The 15,096-nt window shown below is 39.4% G+C and overlaps 1 protein-coding gene across 1 annotated transcript in view; it reads right to left on the reverse strand.

Moving 5' to 3' along the window:
• LOC127638087 (hepatic triacylglycerol lipase) overlaps positions 1-8,150 on the reverse strand; it is a 15,045-nt gene extending 6,895 nt beyond the window's left edge. Inside the window, exons 1-6 of the mRNA XM_052119430.1 lie at positions 8,051-8,150; positions 7,299-7,489; positions 5,717-5,896; positions 5,448-5,565; positions 2,717-2,950; positions 1-117 (exon numbers count right to left, since the gene is read on the reverse strand). The exon at positions 1-117 is cut by the window's left edge and continues 129 nt beyond it. Coding sequence (XP_051975390.1) covers positions 1-117; positions 2,717-2,950; positions 5,448-5,565; positions 5,717-5,896; positions 7,299-7,489; positions 8,051-8,135 — 925 coding nt within the window. The 5' untranslated portion in view covers positions 8,136-8,150. The remainder of the gene's footprint in view (positions 118-2,716; positions 2,951-5,447; positions 5,566-5,716; positions 5,897-7,298; positions 7,490-8,050) is intronic.
• Between the last annotated feature and the right edge of the window lie 6,946 nt (positions 8,151-15,096).

Here is a 15,096-nt window from a genome sequence, read left to right on the forward strand (position 1 = left end):
TGAAGGTACTGTCGTCTCGGCAACGGTAGCCTATTATGGGCTGGCTGGTGTTGAGCAGAGAGTCAGTGAAGAGTTTGACTGCGCGTTCATGGGGACATTTAATCGTCTTGGGTACACCTGTTAGAAACACACGGGTAGAAGATGATGCTTTAAACATAACGGCATACTGAGAATGCAATAATAAATACTTCAGGAGTGTACCACATGTCACATGACCTCATTACATCATATATTTAATTCAGAGTGTGCCATCCAGTTATCATACAATTAGTATCCAGTGTTTGTCCCGTTCAATCAATCAATCAATTAAGCAATGTTTATTTATAAAGCACATTTAAGCCCTGTGGCACGCCACAACTTACAGCTGTGGCCAAAAGTGACACAAATGTTGTGTTTCGCAAAGTGTTCCGCTTCAGTTGTTGTGGTGTTGATTCACATTGTTTCTAGATTATTGTGCAGAGTGATCAGATGCATTTGAAATAATTGCAAAAAGCTTCATTGTCCAAAAAAATTAACTTTATCACAAAAACCCAAATTTCACAGTTTTTTTTGTCCCTGGCACAAAATGACCAGCTAACATAATTTCACTCATCATATCAGCAGCACCTGTGAAAGTGTGAACGAGCACTAGTCAGGTGACATCACTCGATCATTCTGATTGGATTATAAGAGCAGACTGATGCTATAAAAGGAGTGAAGAAGTGCTTTCAATCATTGTGTTCTTGTTGGCGACGGTTACCTCTAAAGGAAGAAGTGCAGCCATCATCACTTTGCATTAAAATGGCCTGACATGCAAGGAAATTGCTGCAAGGAATATTGCACCTGAAAGAACCATTTACCGGATCATCAAGAACTTAAAGGAGAGAGGTTCAACTGCAATGAAGAAGGCTTCAGGATGTCCCAGAGTGTCCAGCAGGGGCCAGGACCGTCTCCTCCTGAGGAGTCGGCTATAGAATCGTGTCACCACCAACTCAGAGCCCAATATTGGCCGCAGGTTGGTGTGAGCACATCTGCACCCACAGTGAGGCGAAGACTTTTGGGCAATGGCCTGGTGTCAATTAAGGGGAGCACAGAAGCCACTTCTCTCCAAGACAAACATCAAGGACAGACTGAAATTCTGCAGGACGTACAAGGATTGGACAGCAGAAGACTGGTGCAAAGATATTTCCCCTTACCACTGTTTGGGACATCTGGAAAACCAATAGTCTGGAGAAGAAAAGGTGAACGCTACCATGAGTCCTGTGCCAACAGTGAAGCATCCTGAGACCATCCATGTGTGGGGTTGGTCTTCATCACAGGGAGTGGGCTCGCTCACAATCCTGCACAAAAACACTGTCATGAATAAAGAATCAAAACGTCCTGCAAGAGCAACTTCTCCCAACGATCCAGGAGCAATTTGGTGGTGATCCGTGCATTTTCCAGCATGATGGAGCAGCATGTCACAAGGCAAGAGTGATAATGAAGTGGCTCGGAGATCATTACATGAAATTTTGGATCCGTGGCCAGGCAACTCCCCAGATCTTAATCCCATAGAGAACCTGTGGTCAATCCTCAAAAGGCGAGTGGACAAGCAGAAGCCCATAAATCGTGATCAACTCAGAGCACTTATAAGGCAAGAATGGATCTCCATCAGTCAGGTTTTGGCCCGAAGCTGATATCCAGCATGCCAGAGTGAAGTGCAGAGGTGATGAAGAACAAGGGGCAACACTGTAAATATCGACTCTTTGCATATATTGTATCATGAAATGCTCATCATTGGTTTCCAGTGTATCATAGAAACATGTGACAAAATAATCTACAAATACTGAAGCAGCGAACTTTGCAAAACACAACATGTATGTCACTGCCAGTACTTTTGTGAAGATCAGCGGAAGAATGATGTCCAAGACAGACAGTAAACCTCCTGTCAGGAATATTTCTTTGGCATTAATTAATACCACTTTCTCCAAGATTTCAGAAACGAAAGGCAAGTTAGAGATGGGGCGAATGCCGGTCAGGGAAGTGGGGTCCAGATTCTTGCGACACTGAAGCATGTTTAAGGCAATCGGGTTATGAGTCTTTTATTCTGGTGGTATTCTTCATTAACTGAATCATCCACTCCAGTCAAACTACAATCTGTTCCTGAAGTACAAATCACATTTATTCCATAGACAAATATATTTTCAACGCTAACTTATAAAACGTCTGTTTTTATTAAAGATAGATGTTCCATTAGTGTGCAGACAACAGTTTGCATTATTTCAACTTCATTGTTTAAAAATCATGTTTGAGTGAATTCCTGGTGAAGAACTACACTACCCATAATCCTAAAGAGAGTTCAACCAATCAGAGAACCACGTCAAAAGAGCTCCACCCACTCCCATGATGCACTGGGAATGACTCAATCGAGTTGCTCTCCTTACACTCTCAAACTACACATATATATTGATATAAGTCAGAATATTGTGCAGTGAAAATATATTGTTTCTATAGTTTTATATTATTTCAATCATTTTATTCCATTTCGTCATTTGCAGTGCATCATGGGATTGTACTCGGGAAGTCTCTTGAGTTTCCCGCTGGGAATTACGACTTTGTGGTGCAGGTGCTCTCAAATTGTTAATATAATGCAGAACTAGTGAAGAATGCAGTAATGTGAAAATGTTTAGCTGTGAGTGGGCTGTGTTGTTGTTGTTGTTGTTGTTGTGTGCAGGAAGTGTATCTGTGTTATTGGTACCTTGCAGTCCGTACTGATAAACATTATTGTAGATGTCGAGCATCTTGCAGCCGGGCTGAAACGAGCCGCCGTTTGGATAGAAATCCACGTGAGCGACCGTTTGTTTTATTCCCACTCCCAGCATCATACTGTTCATGGCAAACGTGTGAATGGCGTCCACAAACCGCGCATCATCAGGAGACAATCTGTCAGACGCAGGGAGACCCTCAAACTGTGGCCCGGCGGGATCCAGACCTGTCAGAGACACCGTTAATTACAGACCAAACATACACAAGCTTTAATTGGGTTCAAGTGCTTCAGATTAAGAAGTCTTTCCGCCTCGCATTGCTCGCGTGAGTTTGACCGCTGGATTATAAAGTTGTGTTTAAACTCGCCTAACCCTAGCAAGTAATGGTGCGTTCACATACAACGCGAAGCGAGCGTTTCGCGCAGCGCAACTATATACCAAGTCAATATAAAAACGCGAATAGATGCAAATTCGCGCCGGGCGCAAATTCATGTGAAGTGAATCGCACGACTCGAACACGCAAAATCGCTTCATTCGCATATTCGCAAATTTTTGGTACATTTTAATATACATTTTTCAACTCAAGCGTGAAATCCGCATGACGCGTTGTCACGAAAGCCTATCAGCATTGAGGTTGTCCGGATGTCACTGACGTACTGACGTACTGACGTACTGACGTAGCAGCAGAAGAAATCTGGAAAAATTGACACAACATCATACATGTGCAGAGACCGGACGAATAAAGACATCGCTTGGAGGAAAGTGAGCGAGGATGTTGCTCGTGAAAAGATGCACTATTGTTTGTATTTGACTATGAACCAAGTCGTAGAAGCCCCTCCTCCTGTCCTTTTCCGGAAGAGAAGTTTCTGGAACGCAAGTTTAAACGCATTTATAATCCAGCGGTCAAACTCGTGCTAGCAATGCGACCCTGCGAGTATTCCCCCTTCTCTTCCCCCTTCGCTTATAGGCTTCGCAACAACTCTCGGGTCGTAAAATCGGAGCAACAAGTCTTACATTGACGGGATAAGGTCATGGTACTAAATGTTGCATGAGGGTTTCTCGATGTGTTTCAGTAGTTTTAAAGTGAAGAGTAATTTCTGTGCATGAATGGACCCCTTGAACAGTTGCGATCTCTAGAACAGACTCTATAGCGCCACCACCAGTTTAAAAACAAAGCCTGTTGCATGTAATTACGCTCCTCCTAATGATTCAAATGGACCGCTTAAATTAAAACTCATCCCACCACAGTGGCCACCATCTTGTATTAAGGCGTTTATTGTTTATTCGCTAATATTCCCGCCAATTTTGCCTGATTTGCCTAAGCAGTGGCTCAAAATCATCTCCAGGCTGATCCGCACAGAATGAATAATACCAAATCTTGATTTTTTTATTATGTTAAAAAGTTACGTTAACACAGACTTAAGAAGAGCGACAGGAAGTGAGGCTGTATCTTGCCAAAGTTTTGTCGTATTGAAACTAAACTGGGTGTGCTTCATCAGGACCATGATCTGAGGGTACCTGAGCAGTTTGGTGGCAGTGCCATCTATAGTTCAAGAAATGTTGGATATTTTTGCGGGTAAGTTTTGAACCGTATTGTCTAAAATCGTGATTCTATGGATTCATTGGGTCATGAGGATTCAGCCACTCTGGCACATTGATTTTTATAAAAGTGAAATATCTTTTGTCAGATTTATAAGAATGTTGGTATGCATCGTTGACATCACTTCCTGAACGTACCTGAGCAGTTTGGAGACAGTGCCACCTATAGTTCAAAAGATAATCCACATGTGTGTGCTGACTCCAACCTTGGTATGTCTCTTTGCCATTCGTCAATCATGTCAATGGAGTGGCACAGTGTGTATTTATATATTATTGACTGATCTACTACAAGGGATTAAGATTGCAGAATCATAAAGAGGTTCTTATAACAAATGGAAAATCAGTTTTCTAGATTTCATGTCCAAATGTATTTAAATTAAATCTTATTTTAACATGATTGGTGGCGATAACTTATATTTTATTCCAGAGCTTTGAGGTATATTTTTGGGTGTTGTTTAAACACTATTCAAGTGAAACTGGAGAGTTGTGGAGGAATATAGCTGATATAATGGATCTGATCAGACGATGAAAGTTATTTCCACGTTGTCCATGTCTTCAGAAGTGATGTGATAGCCGTGGGTGAAAAAGGAAAGTGAAAGTGGAGATTTATAGTAAAAATTTACTTAAATGGGGTGAGAAACAGATCAACATTTAAGTCCTTTTTTTCTATAAGTCGCCACCTTTGCCCAGCTCTGACAAATAGGTGGCATTATGCACAAAGAATGTGAATTGCCAAAAAAAGGAAAGTGAAAGTGGAGATTTATAGTAAAAATGTACTTAAATATTGATGTTTCTCACCCACAACTATCATATCTCTTCTGAAGACATGGAGTAAACCACTGGAGTCTTATGGATTACTTTTATGCTGCATTTATGTGTTTTTTTTTTAAATGATTATATAATATATAATAATTTTTATTCATTTATAATAACTGACCTATTGATGGCTTGTCTGTTTATTGAAGTAGCAGCAGGGTTGCAGAAAGGTTTTTGAATGAAGTGGTTAAGGGAACGTTAGGGGAACAGAAAGGGAACCATCATGGACAACCCAAACGATGGACGTATATTAGAGCGCCTGCCCTCCTCCTCCCCGTATGTAATCTCTGTTTTGGGATGTAAACACACCAGTGATACGGCCGACTCTCCTGGAGCCTCTGAAGTGACTTCCTGCAAATCCAGCCACATGTGCGCCCAGACTGTAGCCGATCAGATGCACTTTATCCATGGAGAGCTGGACAGCTTCCTGTCAAGAGGGAAGTGATGTCATGACTCCATCACGCGTTTCATATATATGTTTCTATTGGACCAGCAGCAGGTGAAGTGTGTTATATTCAGTATAACACACTTATATTTCAGATTTCAATCTGAAAATGTTCCTGTGAGACTTTAATCACCTCCAGCCACTTGAGCAGCGCGGCCACATCCTGTCCCACCTGACGGCTGTTCTTGGCCGCGATTGGATAAGGCTGCAGGGCCAGATTCCTCCAATCACTGATGAGCACATTGACCTGACCGATCCTGATCTTCAGAGCGGAAGCCAACCCGAAGATCCACTGTTGCATGATCCCATTCATCTGCAGAGAGAACAAGTGAGTTCTGCAACTTTAATGGACACTTTTACAAGCGAGCACGAGAGTAAATTTCATGCATCATATATACACAGAAGGAAATCATATTTTCACACTATTTGCATAATTTGATGGGAAATGATGGCGAATAAAAAGTGATTTTGTTTTGTGTCATATGTCGTGTTCTTCACGGACACTTTTGTCCATTTATCAAGTACACTAACTTTCATAAAACTTTATTAGGGGCAAAATTGTTTGTCGTGGTGGATGACATCAAACTGTGGGACAGTCGAAATGTTGATCATGTTTTTGTTTATTTCACTCTTTGTTTACACGATCAGTTTTAAACTTGTAATAATTAGTATTTTATCATGTATTTTCATAGTTTAATATTGAAGGTCTGACACAAGAATAAAACAATCAAATCTATAAATAAAAGATATTTGAAAAGTACCAAAAATAAATCATGAAACCTAGAAAAACTGTTTACAATCCAGTTTTAATCAGACCTTCATTTATCAAGAAAATTATCTGAAAGTTTGAATTAAAAGTGTTTATAAACACCGGCAGAGCTGAAATATAAAGTTATCTTCGTCTTCTTGTTTATATGCGTCTCTGGATCAATTTCACAAATGTTTGTCAAATCCAGCGACTACACCGCAAAACAATCGTATTCTTTGAGTTTTATCGTCTCATATCCCGTATAAAGATCCAAATATTCTTAAAACAAGATAAACATCACAAAAATAGATATGTTGCAGTCAGCCAATGACATTACAGCTTGTGAGTTTGGGAAGTGTTTAATATTCATGAGTCAGAGAACGGACTCGTGAGTTTTGATGTTACAGAAACGTGAATCACATGAACGCAACATAAACGTGTTTACATGTTGAATCAGCAGAACTATGTGATTCTTCAGCACTTCTCTCCAGGAGAACGTTAACTTCCTGTTGTACATGTGACGTGAGTTCACCAGGTATTACACGTCATGAAACGTGATTCTTTTTTTCCAACAATATCTTTATTTTCAAACATAATAACATTACATAAACTCAAAAAACTCTTGCCCCACAACCCACAGAACTTTGTCCATCAGACTATCCAAAACATGACCTCATAACACCAATAACTAATACAAATGAATAACTAAAAACAAAGGAAACAAAAATATACTATAAAATAATAAAACAAATGCTACATAAAAAAAAAATATATATATATATATATATAATAAATTATTATTATTTTTTTTTCCTTTCCTCTTCTCTTTTTCCCTTCCTTTTTTCTCTTTATTTAATGGAGAGAATAAGTACAAAACCTACCATGCACAGTTCTCACCAGTGTGCAATACACATGAATTAGTAAACATTTTCCAAGTGAACTGCAGGTTATGAAACGTGATTGTTACCGTCCATCCGTGTATGATCAGCACCAGCGAATCACTTCTGTTGTAGCTGCATCTGTCCAGGGTTTCAGATCTGAACGGAACCACAGCGCAGGTTTCTTCAAACACGTCTCCCTCAAGATACACATGGAAACTGGATTTGACCTGCTGTGGTGTCTTCACATGATTAGAGATAGAAGTCTCTGCAGCAGCATCTGCACACACACACACACATGAACACACACAAGAACACACACACACAAGAACACACACACACACATGAACACACACAAGAACACACACACAAGAACACACACACACATGAACACACACAAGAACACACACAAGAACACACACACAAGAACACACACACACATGAACACACACAAGAACACACACACAAGAACACACACACACAAGAACACACACACACATGAACACACACAAGAACACACACAAGAACACACACACACATGAACACACACACACACACACACAGAACACACACACATGAAGACACACAAGAACACACACACACAAGAACACACACACACACGAACACACACACATGAACACACACATGAACACACACACACACATGAACACACACAAGAACACACACACAAGAACACACACACACATGATGTTTCCATGGCAAACGTTCAAAGACTTTATCTAAGAACATACAATTATAGAAGTTCTCAGTGTAAAATAAGAGCTCTCGTCATACACATCACACATTAAACCCACAGAATGGGAAAGATGTATTTCCTCACCTGTGAAGTTTGTGCTTTCTTCTACGGCTGAAGTCAAAGTGTAAATGAGACATAAAGAGGTCACGACCCTGCTGTAGATCAACATGATTCAATGAGATGATGGAAAAATCCACCGGATCTGTTGGGAAGTTTCTGCTCTTGTGGAAGACATAAAGCCACCCACACTGGAGGGAGGAGCCTGTTTTAAGAGCTGCTGAAGGCAAAAGGAGAGAGAGAGAGAGAGAGACACAATGGGACTCACGGGCAAACATCCTCTTCTCTGATTGGCTGTCGTCTTTTGGCACACTTTAAATGGGGAAAATCTGGTGCGTGTATTGGAAAAGAAAATAGAAACTAACTGCTGCTATATGTTTAATTTCTGTGTTGTCGAGTCTTTACATGTTCTCTCAGTGTTGTTGGAATGTTACATTGCAGCACTTCAGATGTTACAGATGAATCACTCATGTTGTTGCATTTCTCAATTCATTGAGCAGATACTCTTAGTGACTTACAAAAACTGATTCAGCTTCACATGTATTTACTTTTGTGTTTCATCTATTCTCATATGAATTATTTTTGAGTTCCCTGTCAATAAGATTTGAGTTCCCTCTCAATACGTTTTGAGTTCCCTGTCAATACGTTTTGAGTTCCTTCTCAATACGTTTTGAGTTCCCTGTCAATACGTTTTGAGTTCCCTCTCAATACGTTTTGAGTTCCCTCTCAATACGTTTTGAGTTCCCTGTCAATACGTTTTGAGTTCCCTCTCAATACGTTTTGAGTTCCCTGTCAATACGTTTTGAGTTCCCTCTCAATACGTTTTGTGTTCCCTCTCAATAAGTTTTGTGTTCCCTCTCAATAAGTTTTGAGTTCCCTCTCAATACGTTTTGAGTTCCCTGTCAATACGTTTTGAGTTCCCTCTCAATAAGTTTTGTGTTCCCTCTCAATGAGTTTTGAGTTCCCTCTCAATAAGTTTTGAGTTCCCTCTCAATAAGTTTTGTGTTCCCTCTCAATAAGTTTTGTGTTCCCTCTCAATAAGTTTTGAGTTCCCTCTCAATACGTTTTGAGTTCCCTCTCAATAAGTTTTGAGTTCCCTCTCAATAAGTTTTGTGTTCCCTCTCAATAAGTTTTGAGTTCCCTCTCAATAAGTTTTGTGTTCCCTCTCAATAAGTTTTGAGTTCCCTCTCAATAAGTTTTGTGTTCCCTCTCAATAAGTTTTGAGTTCCCTCTCAATAAGTTTTATGTTCCCTCTCAATAAGTTTTGAGTTCCCTCTCAATAAGTTTTGTGTTCCCTCTCAATAAGTTTTGAGTTCCCTGTCAATAAGTTTTGAGTTCCCTCTCAATAAGTTTTGTGTTCCCTCTCAATAAGTTTTGAGTTCCCTGTCAATAGGTTTTGAGTTCCCTCTCAATAAGTTTTGAGTTCCCTCTCAATAAGTTTTGTGTTCCCTCTCAATAAGTTTTGAGTTCCCTCTCAATAAGTTTTGAGTTCCCTCTCAATAAGTTTTGTGTTCCCTCTCAATAAGTTTTGAGTTCCCTCTCAATACGTTTTGTGTTCCCTCTCAATAAGTTTTGTGTTCCCTCTCAATAAATTTTGAGTTCCCTGTCAATAAGTTTTGAGTTCCCTCTCAATAAGTTTTGTGTTCCCTCTCAATAAGTTTTGAGTTCCCTGTCAATAAGATTTGAGTTCCCTGTCAATACGTTTTGAGTTCCCTCTCAATACGTTTTGAGTTCCCTGTCAATACGTTTTGAGTTCCCTCTCAATACGTTTTGAGTTCCCTGTCAATACGTTTTGAGTTCCCTCTCAATACGTTTTGTGTTCCCTCTCAATACGTTTTGAGTTCCCTGTCAATACGTTTTGAGTTCCCTGTCAATACGTTTTGAGTTCCCTCTCAATACGTTTTGAGTTCCCTCTCAATACGTTTTGAGTTCCCTCTCAATAAGTTTTGTGTTCCCTCTCAATAAGTTTTGAGTTCCCTGTCAATAAGTTTTGAGTTCCCTCTCAATAAGTTTTGAGTTCCCTCTCAATAAGTTTTGTGTTCCCTCTCAATAAGTTTTGAGTTCCCTGTCAATAAGTTTTGAGTTCCCTGTCAATACGTTTTGAGTTCCCTCTCAATACATTTTGAGTTCCCTCTCAATACGTTTTGAGTTCCCTGTCAATACGTTTTGAGTTCCCTCTCAATACGTTTTGTGTTCCCTCTCAATACGTTTTGAGTTCCCTGTCAATACGTTTTGAGTTCCCTCTCAATACGTTTTGAGTTCCCTCTCAATACGTTTTGAGTTCCCTCTCAATACGTTTTGTGTTCCCTCTCAATACGTTTTGAGTTCCCTGTCAATACGTTTTGAGTTCCCTCTCAATAAGTTTTGAGTTCCCTGTCAATACATTTTGAGTTCCCTGTCAATACGTTTTGAGTTCCCTCTCAATAAGTTTTGAGTTCCCTCTCAATACGTTTTGAGTTCCCTGTCAATACGTTTTGAGTTCCCTCTCAATAAGTTTTGAGTTCCCTCTCAATAAGTTTTGAGTTCCCTCGCAATACGTTTTGAGTTCCCTGTCAATACGTTTTGAGTTCCCTCTCAATAAGTTTTGAGTTCCCTGTCAATACGTTTTGAGTTCCCTGTCAATACGTTTTGAGTTCCCTCTCAATAAGTTTTGAGTTCCCTCTCAATACGTTTTGAGTTCCCTGTCAATACGTTTTGAGTTCCCTCTCAATAAGTTTTGAGTTCCCTCTCAATAAGTTTTGAGTTCCCTCGCAATAAGTTTTGTGTTCCCTCTCAATACGTTTTGAGTTCCCTGTCAATACGTTTTGAGTTCCCTGTCAATAAGTTTTGAGTTCCCTCACAATAAGTTTTGAGTTCCCTCTCAATAAGTTTTGAGTTCCCTCTCAATACGTTTTGAGTTCCCTGTCAATACGTTTTGAGTTCCCTGTCAATACGTTTTGAGTTCCCTCTCAATAAGTTTTGAGTTCCCTCACAATAAGTTTTGAGTTCCCTCTCAATAAGTTTTGAGTTCCCTCTCAATAAGTTTTGAGTTCCCTCTCAATAAGTTTTGTGTTCCCTCTCAATACGTTTTGAGTTCCCTGTCAATACGTTTTGAGTTCCCTGTCAATAAGTTTTGAGTTCCCTCACAATAAGTTTTGAGTTCCCTCTCAATAAGTTTTGAGTTCCCTCTCAATACGTTTTGAGTTCCCTGTCAATACGTTTTGAGTTCCCTGTCAATACGTTTTGAGTTCCCTCTCAATAAGTTTTGAGTTCCCTCACAATAAGTTTTGAGTTCCCTCTCAATAAGTTTTGAGTTCCCTCTCAATACGTTTTGAGTTCCCTGTCAATATGTTTTGAGTTCCCTCTCAATACGTTTTGTGTTCCCTCTCAATACGTTTTGAGTTCCCTGTCAATACGTTTTGAGTTCCCTCACAATAAGTTTTGAGTTCCCTCACAATAAGTTTTGTGTTCCCTCTCAATAAGATTTGTGTTCCCTCTCAATAAGATTTGAGTTCCCTCACAATAAGTTTTGTGTTCCCTCTCAATACGTTTTGAGTTCCCTCTCAATAAGTTTTGTTCCCTCTCAAAACATTTTGAGTTCCCTCTCAATAAGATTTGAGTTCCCTGTCAATACGTTTTGAGTTCCCTCTCAATAAGATTTGAGTTCCCTGTCAATACGTTTTGAGTTCCCTGTCAATACGTTTTGAGTTCCCTGTCAATAAGTTTTGTGTTCCCTCAAAATAAGTTTTGAGTTCCCTCACAATAAGTTTTGTGTTCCCTCTCAATAAGTTTTGAGTTCCCTCTCAATAAGTTTTGTGTTCCCTCTCAATACGTTTTGAGTTCCCTCTCAATAAGTTTTGTGTTCCCTCTCAATAAGTTTTGAGTTCCCTGTCAATACCTTTTGTGTTCCCTCTCAATAAGATTTGTGTTCCCTCTAAATAAGTTTTGTGATCCCTCACAATAAGTTTTGTGTTCCCTCTCAATACGTTTTGAGTTCCCTCTCAATAAGTTTTGTGTTCCCTCTCAATAAGTTTTGAGTTCCCTGTCAATACGTTTTGTGTTCCCTCTCAATAAGTTTTGAGTTCCCTCTCAATAAGTTTTGTGTTCCCTCTCAATAAGTTTTGAGTTCCCTGTCAATACGTTTTGTGTTCCCTCTCAATAAGTTTTGTGTTTCCTCTCAATAATTTTTGAGTTTCCTCTCAATAAGTTTTGAGTTTCCTCTCAATAAGTTTTGTGTTCCCTCTCAATAAGTTTTGAGTTCCCTGTCAATACGTTTTGTGTTCCCTCTCAATAAGTTTTGTGTTCCCTCTCAATAAGTTTTGAGTTTCCTCTCAATAAGTTTTGAGTTTCCTCTCAATAAGTTTTGTGTTCCCTCAACATAAGTTTTGAGTTCCCTCACAATAAGTTTTGTGTTCCCTCTCAATAAGTTTTGTGTTCCCTCTCAATAAGTTTTGAGTTTCCTCTCAATAAGTTTTGAGTTTCCTCTCAATAAGTTTTGTGTTCCCTCAACATAATTTTTGAGTTCCCTCACAATAAGTTTTGTGTTCCCTCTCAATAAGTTTTGAGTTTCCTCTCAATAAGTTTTGAGTTTCCTCTCAATAAGTTTTGTGTTCCCTCAACATAAGTTTTGAGTTCCCTCACAATAAGTTTTGAGTTTCCTCTCAATAAGTTTTGAGTTTCCTCTCAATAAGTTTTGTGTTCCCTCAACATAAGTTTTGAGTTCCCTCACAATAAGTTTTGTGTTCCCTCTCAATACGTTTTGTGTTCCCTCTCAATAAGTTTTGAGTTTCCTCTCAATAAGTTTTGAGTTCCCTCTCAATAAGTTTTGAGTTTCCTCTCAATAAGTTTTGTGTTCCCTCAACATAAGTTTTGAGTTCCCTCACAATAAGTTTTGTGTTCCCTCTCAATAAGTTTTGAGTTTCCTCTCAATAAGTTTTGTGTTCCCTCAACATAAGTTTTGAGTTCCCTCTCAATAAGTTTTGAGTTTCCTCTCAATAAGTTTTGAGTTTCCTCTCAATAAGTTTTGAGTTTCCTCTCAATAAGTTTTGTGTTCCCTCAACATAAGTTTTGAGTTCCCTCACAATAAGTTTTGTGTTCCCTCTCAATACGTTTTGAGTTCCCTCTCAATAAGATTTGTGTTCCCTCTAAATAAGTTTTGTGTTCCCTCTCAATAAGTTTTGAGTTTCCTCTCAATAAGTTTTGAGTTTCCTCTCAATAAGTTTTGTGTTCCCTCTCAATAAGATTTGCATTTTTAATGACCACAGAGAGTCAGGACCTCAGTTTATCATCTCATCTGAAGGACGATGCCTTTTTACAGTATAGTATACTGGGGCATTAGCAGCAACACAGACCACAGGGTTAGCACCCCCTGCTGGCCTCCAGCAGCAACCTTAGATTTCCCAAATGAATATCCACATTCATTTTCAAAGCTTGGAATGGTCTAGCTCCACAGTATTTATGTGATCTATCATGCTATATTCCATCATGTTCAGTATGACTGCAAAATTCTTTTGTCTTTTTAATAGTTCCTACAATATAAAAATCCACTAAAGGAGGAAGATCCTTTTCACTTCCTAAACTATGGATTACTCTCCCTAACACTGTTCAGGATGCAGACACACTCTCTCAGTTTAAGTCTAGACTAAAGGCTCATCTGTTCAGCCAGACATACAACTCATTTATTCTCCAACACACAATTAGGCTGCTTCAGTTTAGTCTGCCAGACAAGGAAACTCTTCTCATATTCTATAATCATGTTTTGAATTGAATCTATGCTAATATTATTCTATTTGTTTCCCTGTCTTAACCTTGGGATACATATCCTGAGGTTACCAGAACCTGCCAAGATCCAGCTCTGGTCCTGCCTGATGTCCGACTCCCAGTGCTATGTGTTGCTGAGTGATGACTACTAACTGCAGCCTGTGCCAGCCAGATATCACTTCAGATTAATTAGGTGTATTCCTGGCTGAATAGATGAGTCTTTAGTCTAGACTTGGTAAATGGTCTGCACTTATATAGCGCCTTTTTAACCTTAACCCTTTCCCCGCCAAACACAGAATTTTCCGGGTCTCCGTGTTTTAGGTGTTATACGGTAAGGAAGACCCCTGCACATGTTTTGAAAGAGTACGCAACTCTTTGATCAAAGAAACAGACTGCGATCGTCTCAAACATGAAGAAGTGGAGTATGAGAAGCTCAAAATATCAGACATAAACATGCCTTTTTATCAGCTTTTTGTCTGAAATGTTGTTTTTTGACAAAACCTACCTCTGTTCAAGTCGCAATAAAAAAAGAACAAATGAAGATAAAATAAAATCGTTTTTTTTGCCTAAAAGCAGAGGCCCAGATCTTTATTTTGATATATAGCATCTTCATATATTCATGGATGAAAATATTCAGCGGGCCATTAAAGTTTAGCGAAAATCGTCCAAAACCCTGGCGGTGGCTGGCAACTTTTTTTAAAAACGCTGGCGGGGAAAGAGTTAACGGTATTCAAAGTGCTTTACACTGAGACTCCCTCACCAATGACAGCAGAGCTGCATGTAAGGTGCTAGTCTGCCATTGGGAGCAACTTGGGGTTCAGTGTCTTGCCCAAGAACACTTCAGCATGTGATGTCATGTGGGCCGGGAATCAAACCACCAACCCTGAGATTAGTGACCGACCCGCTCTACCTCCTGAACCACAGCCGCCCCTATGCCCGACTTAATCTGAGTGATTGTGTCTCGAACCATGGACCTCACCGAACCTCACCAAAATGACCTGCCAGTTGAACTGTGATCCACCTCACTGGGGTTATTATTAAGGCACAATTCACAATCTTTTTTTAAACCACACTATTATGACTCGAAGATGATATTATATTACATGTTTCCTGTTGGAGCATAATTTTCTGTATAGCTGCTTTGAAATGATTGTGAAAGCGTTGTGAAAGCGCTACACAAATAAATGACTTGACTTGTTCTCTTACTGCATATCAACTATCGACTCGTTAATGTCTGTTATGATTTCTCCTAAGGAAAGAGTTCACTGAAAACTGATCATCACCTGAGCAGTAATACTTTTCTATTAAATGATCTCATTTCATGTTAAAACATG

The sequence above is a fragment of the Xyrauchen texanus genome, chromosome 46 (assembly GCF_025860055.1).
Source record: "Xyrauchen texanus isolate HMW12.3.18 chromosome 46, RBS_HiC_50CHRs, whole genome shotgun sequence".
In the NCBI taxonomy this organism is placed as follows: domain Eukaryota; kingdom Metazoa; phylum Chordata; class Actinopteri; order Cypriniformes; family Catostomidae; genus Xyrauchen; species Xyrauchen texanus.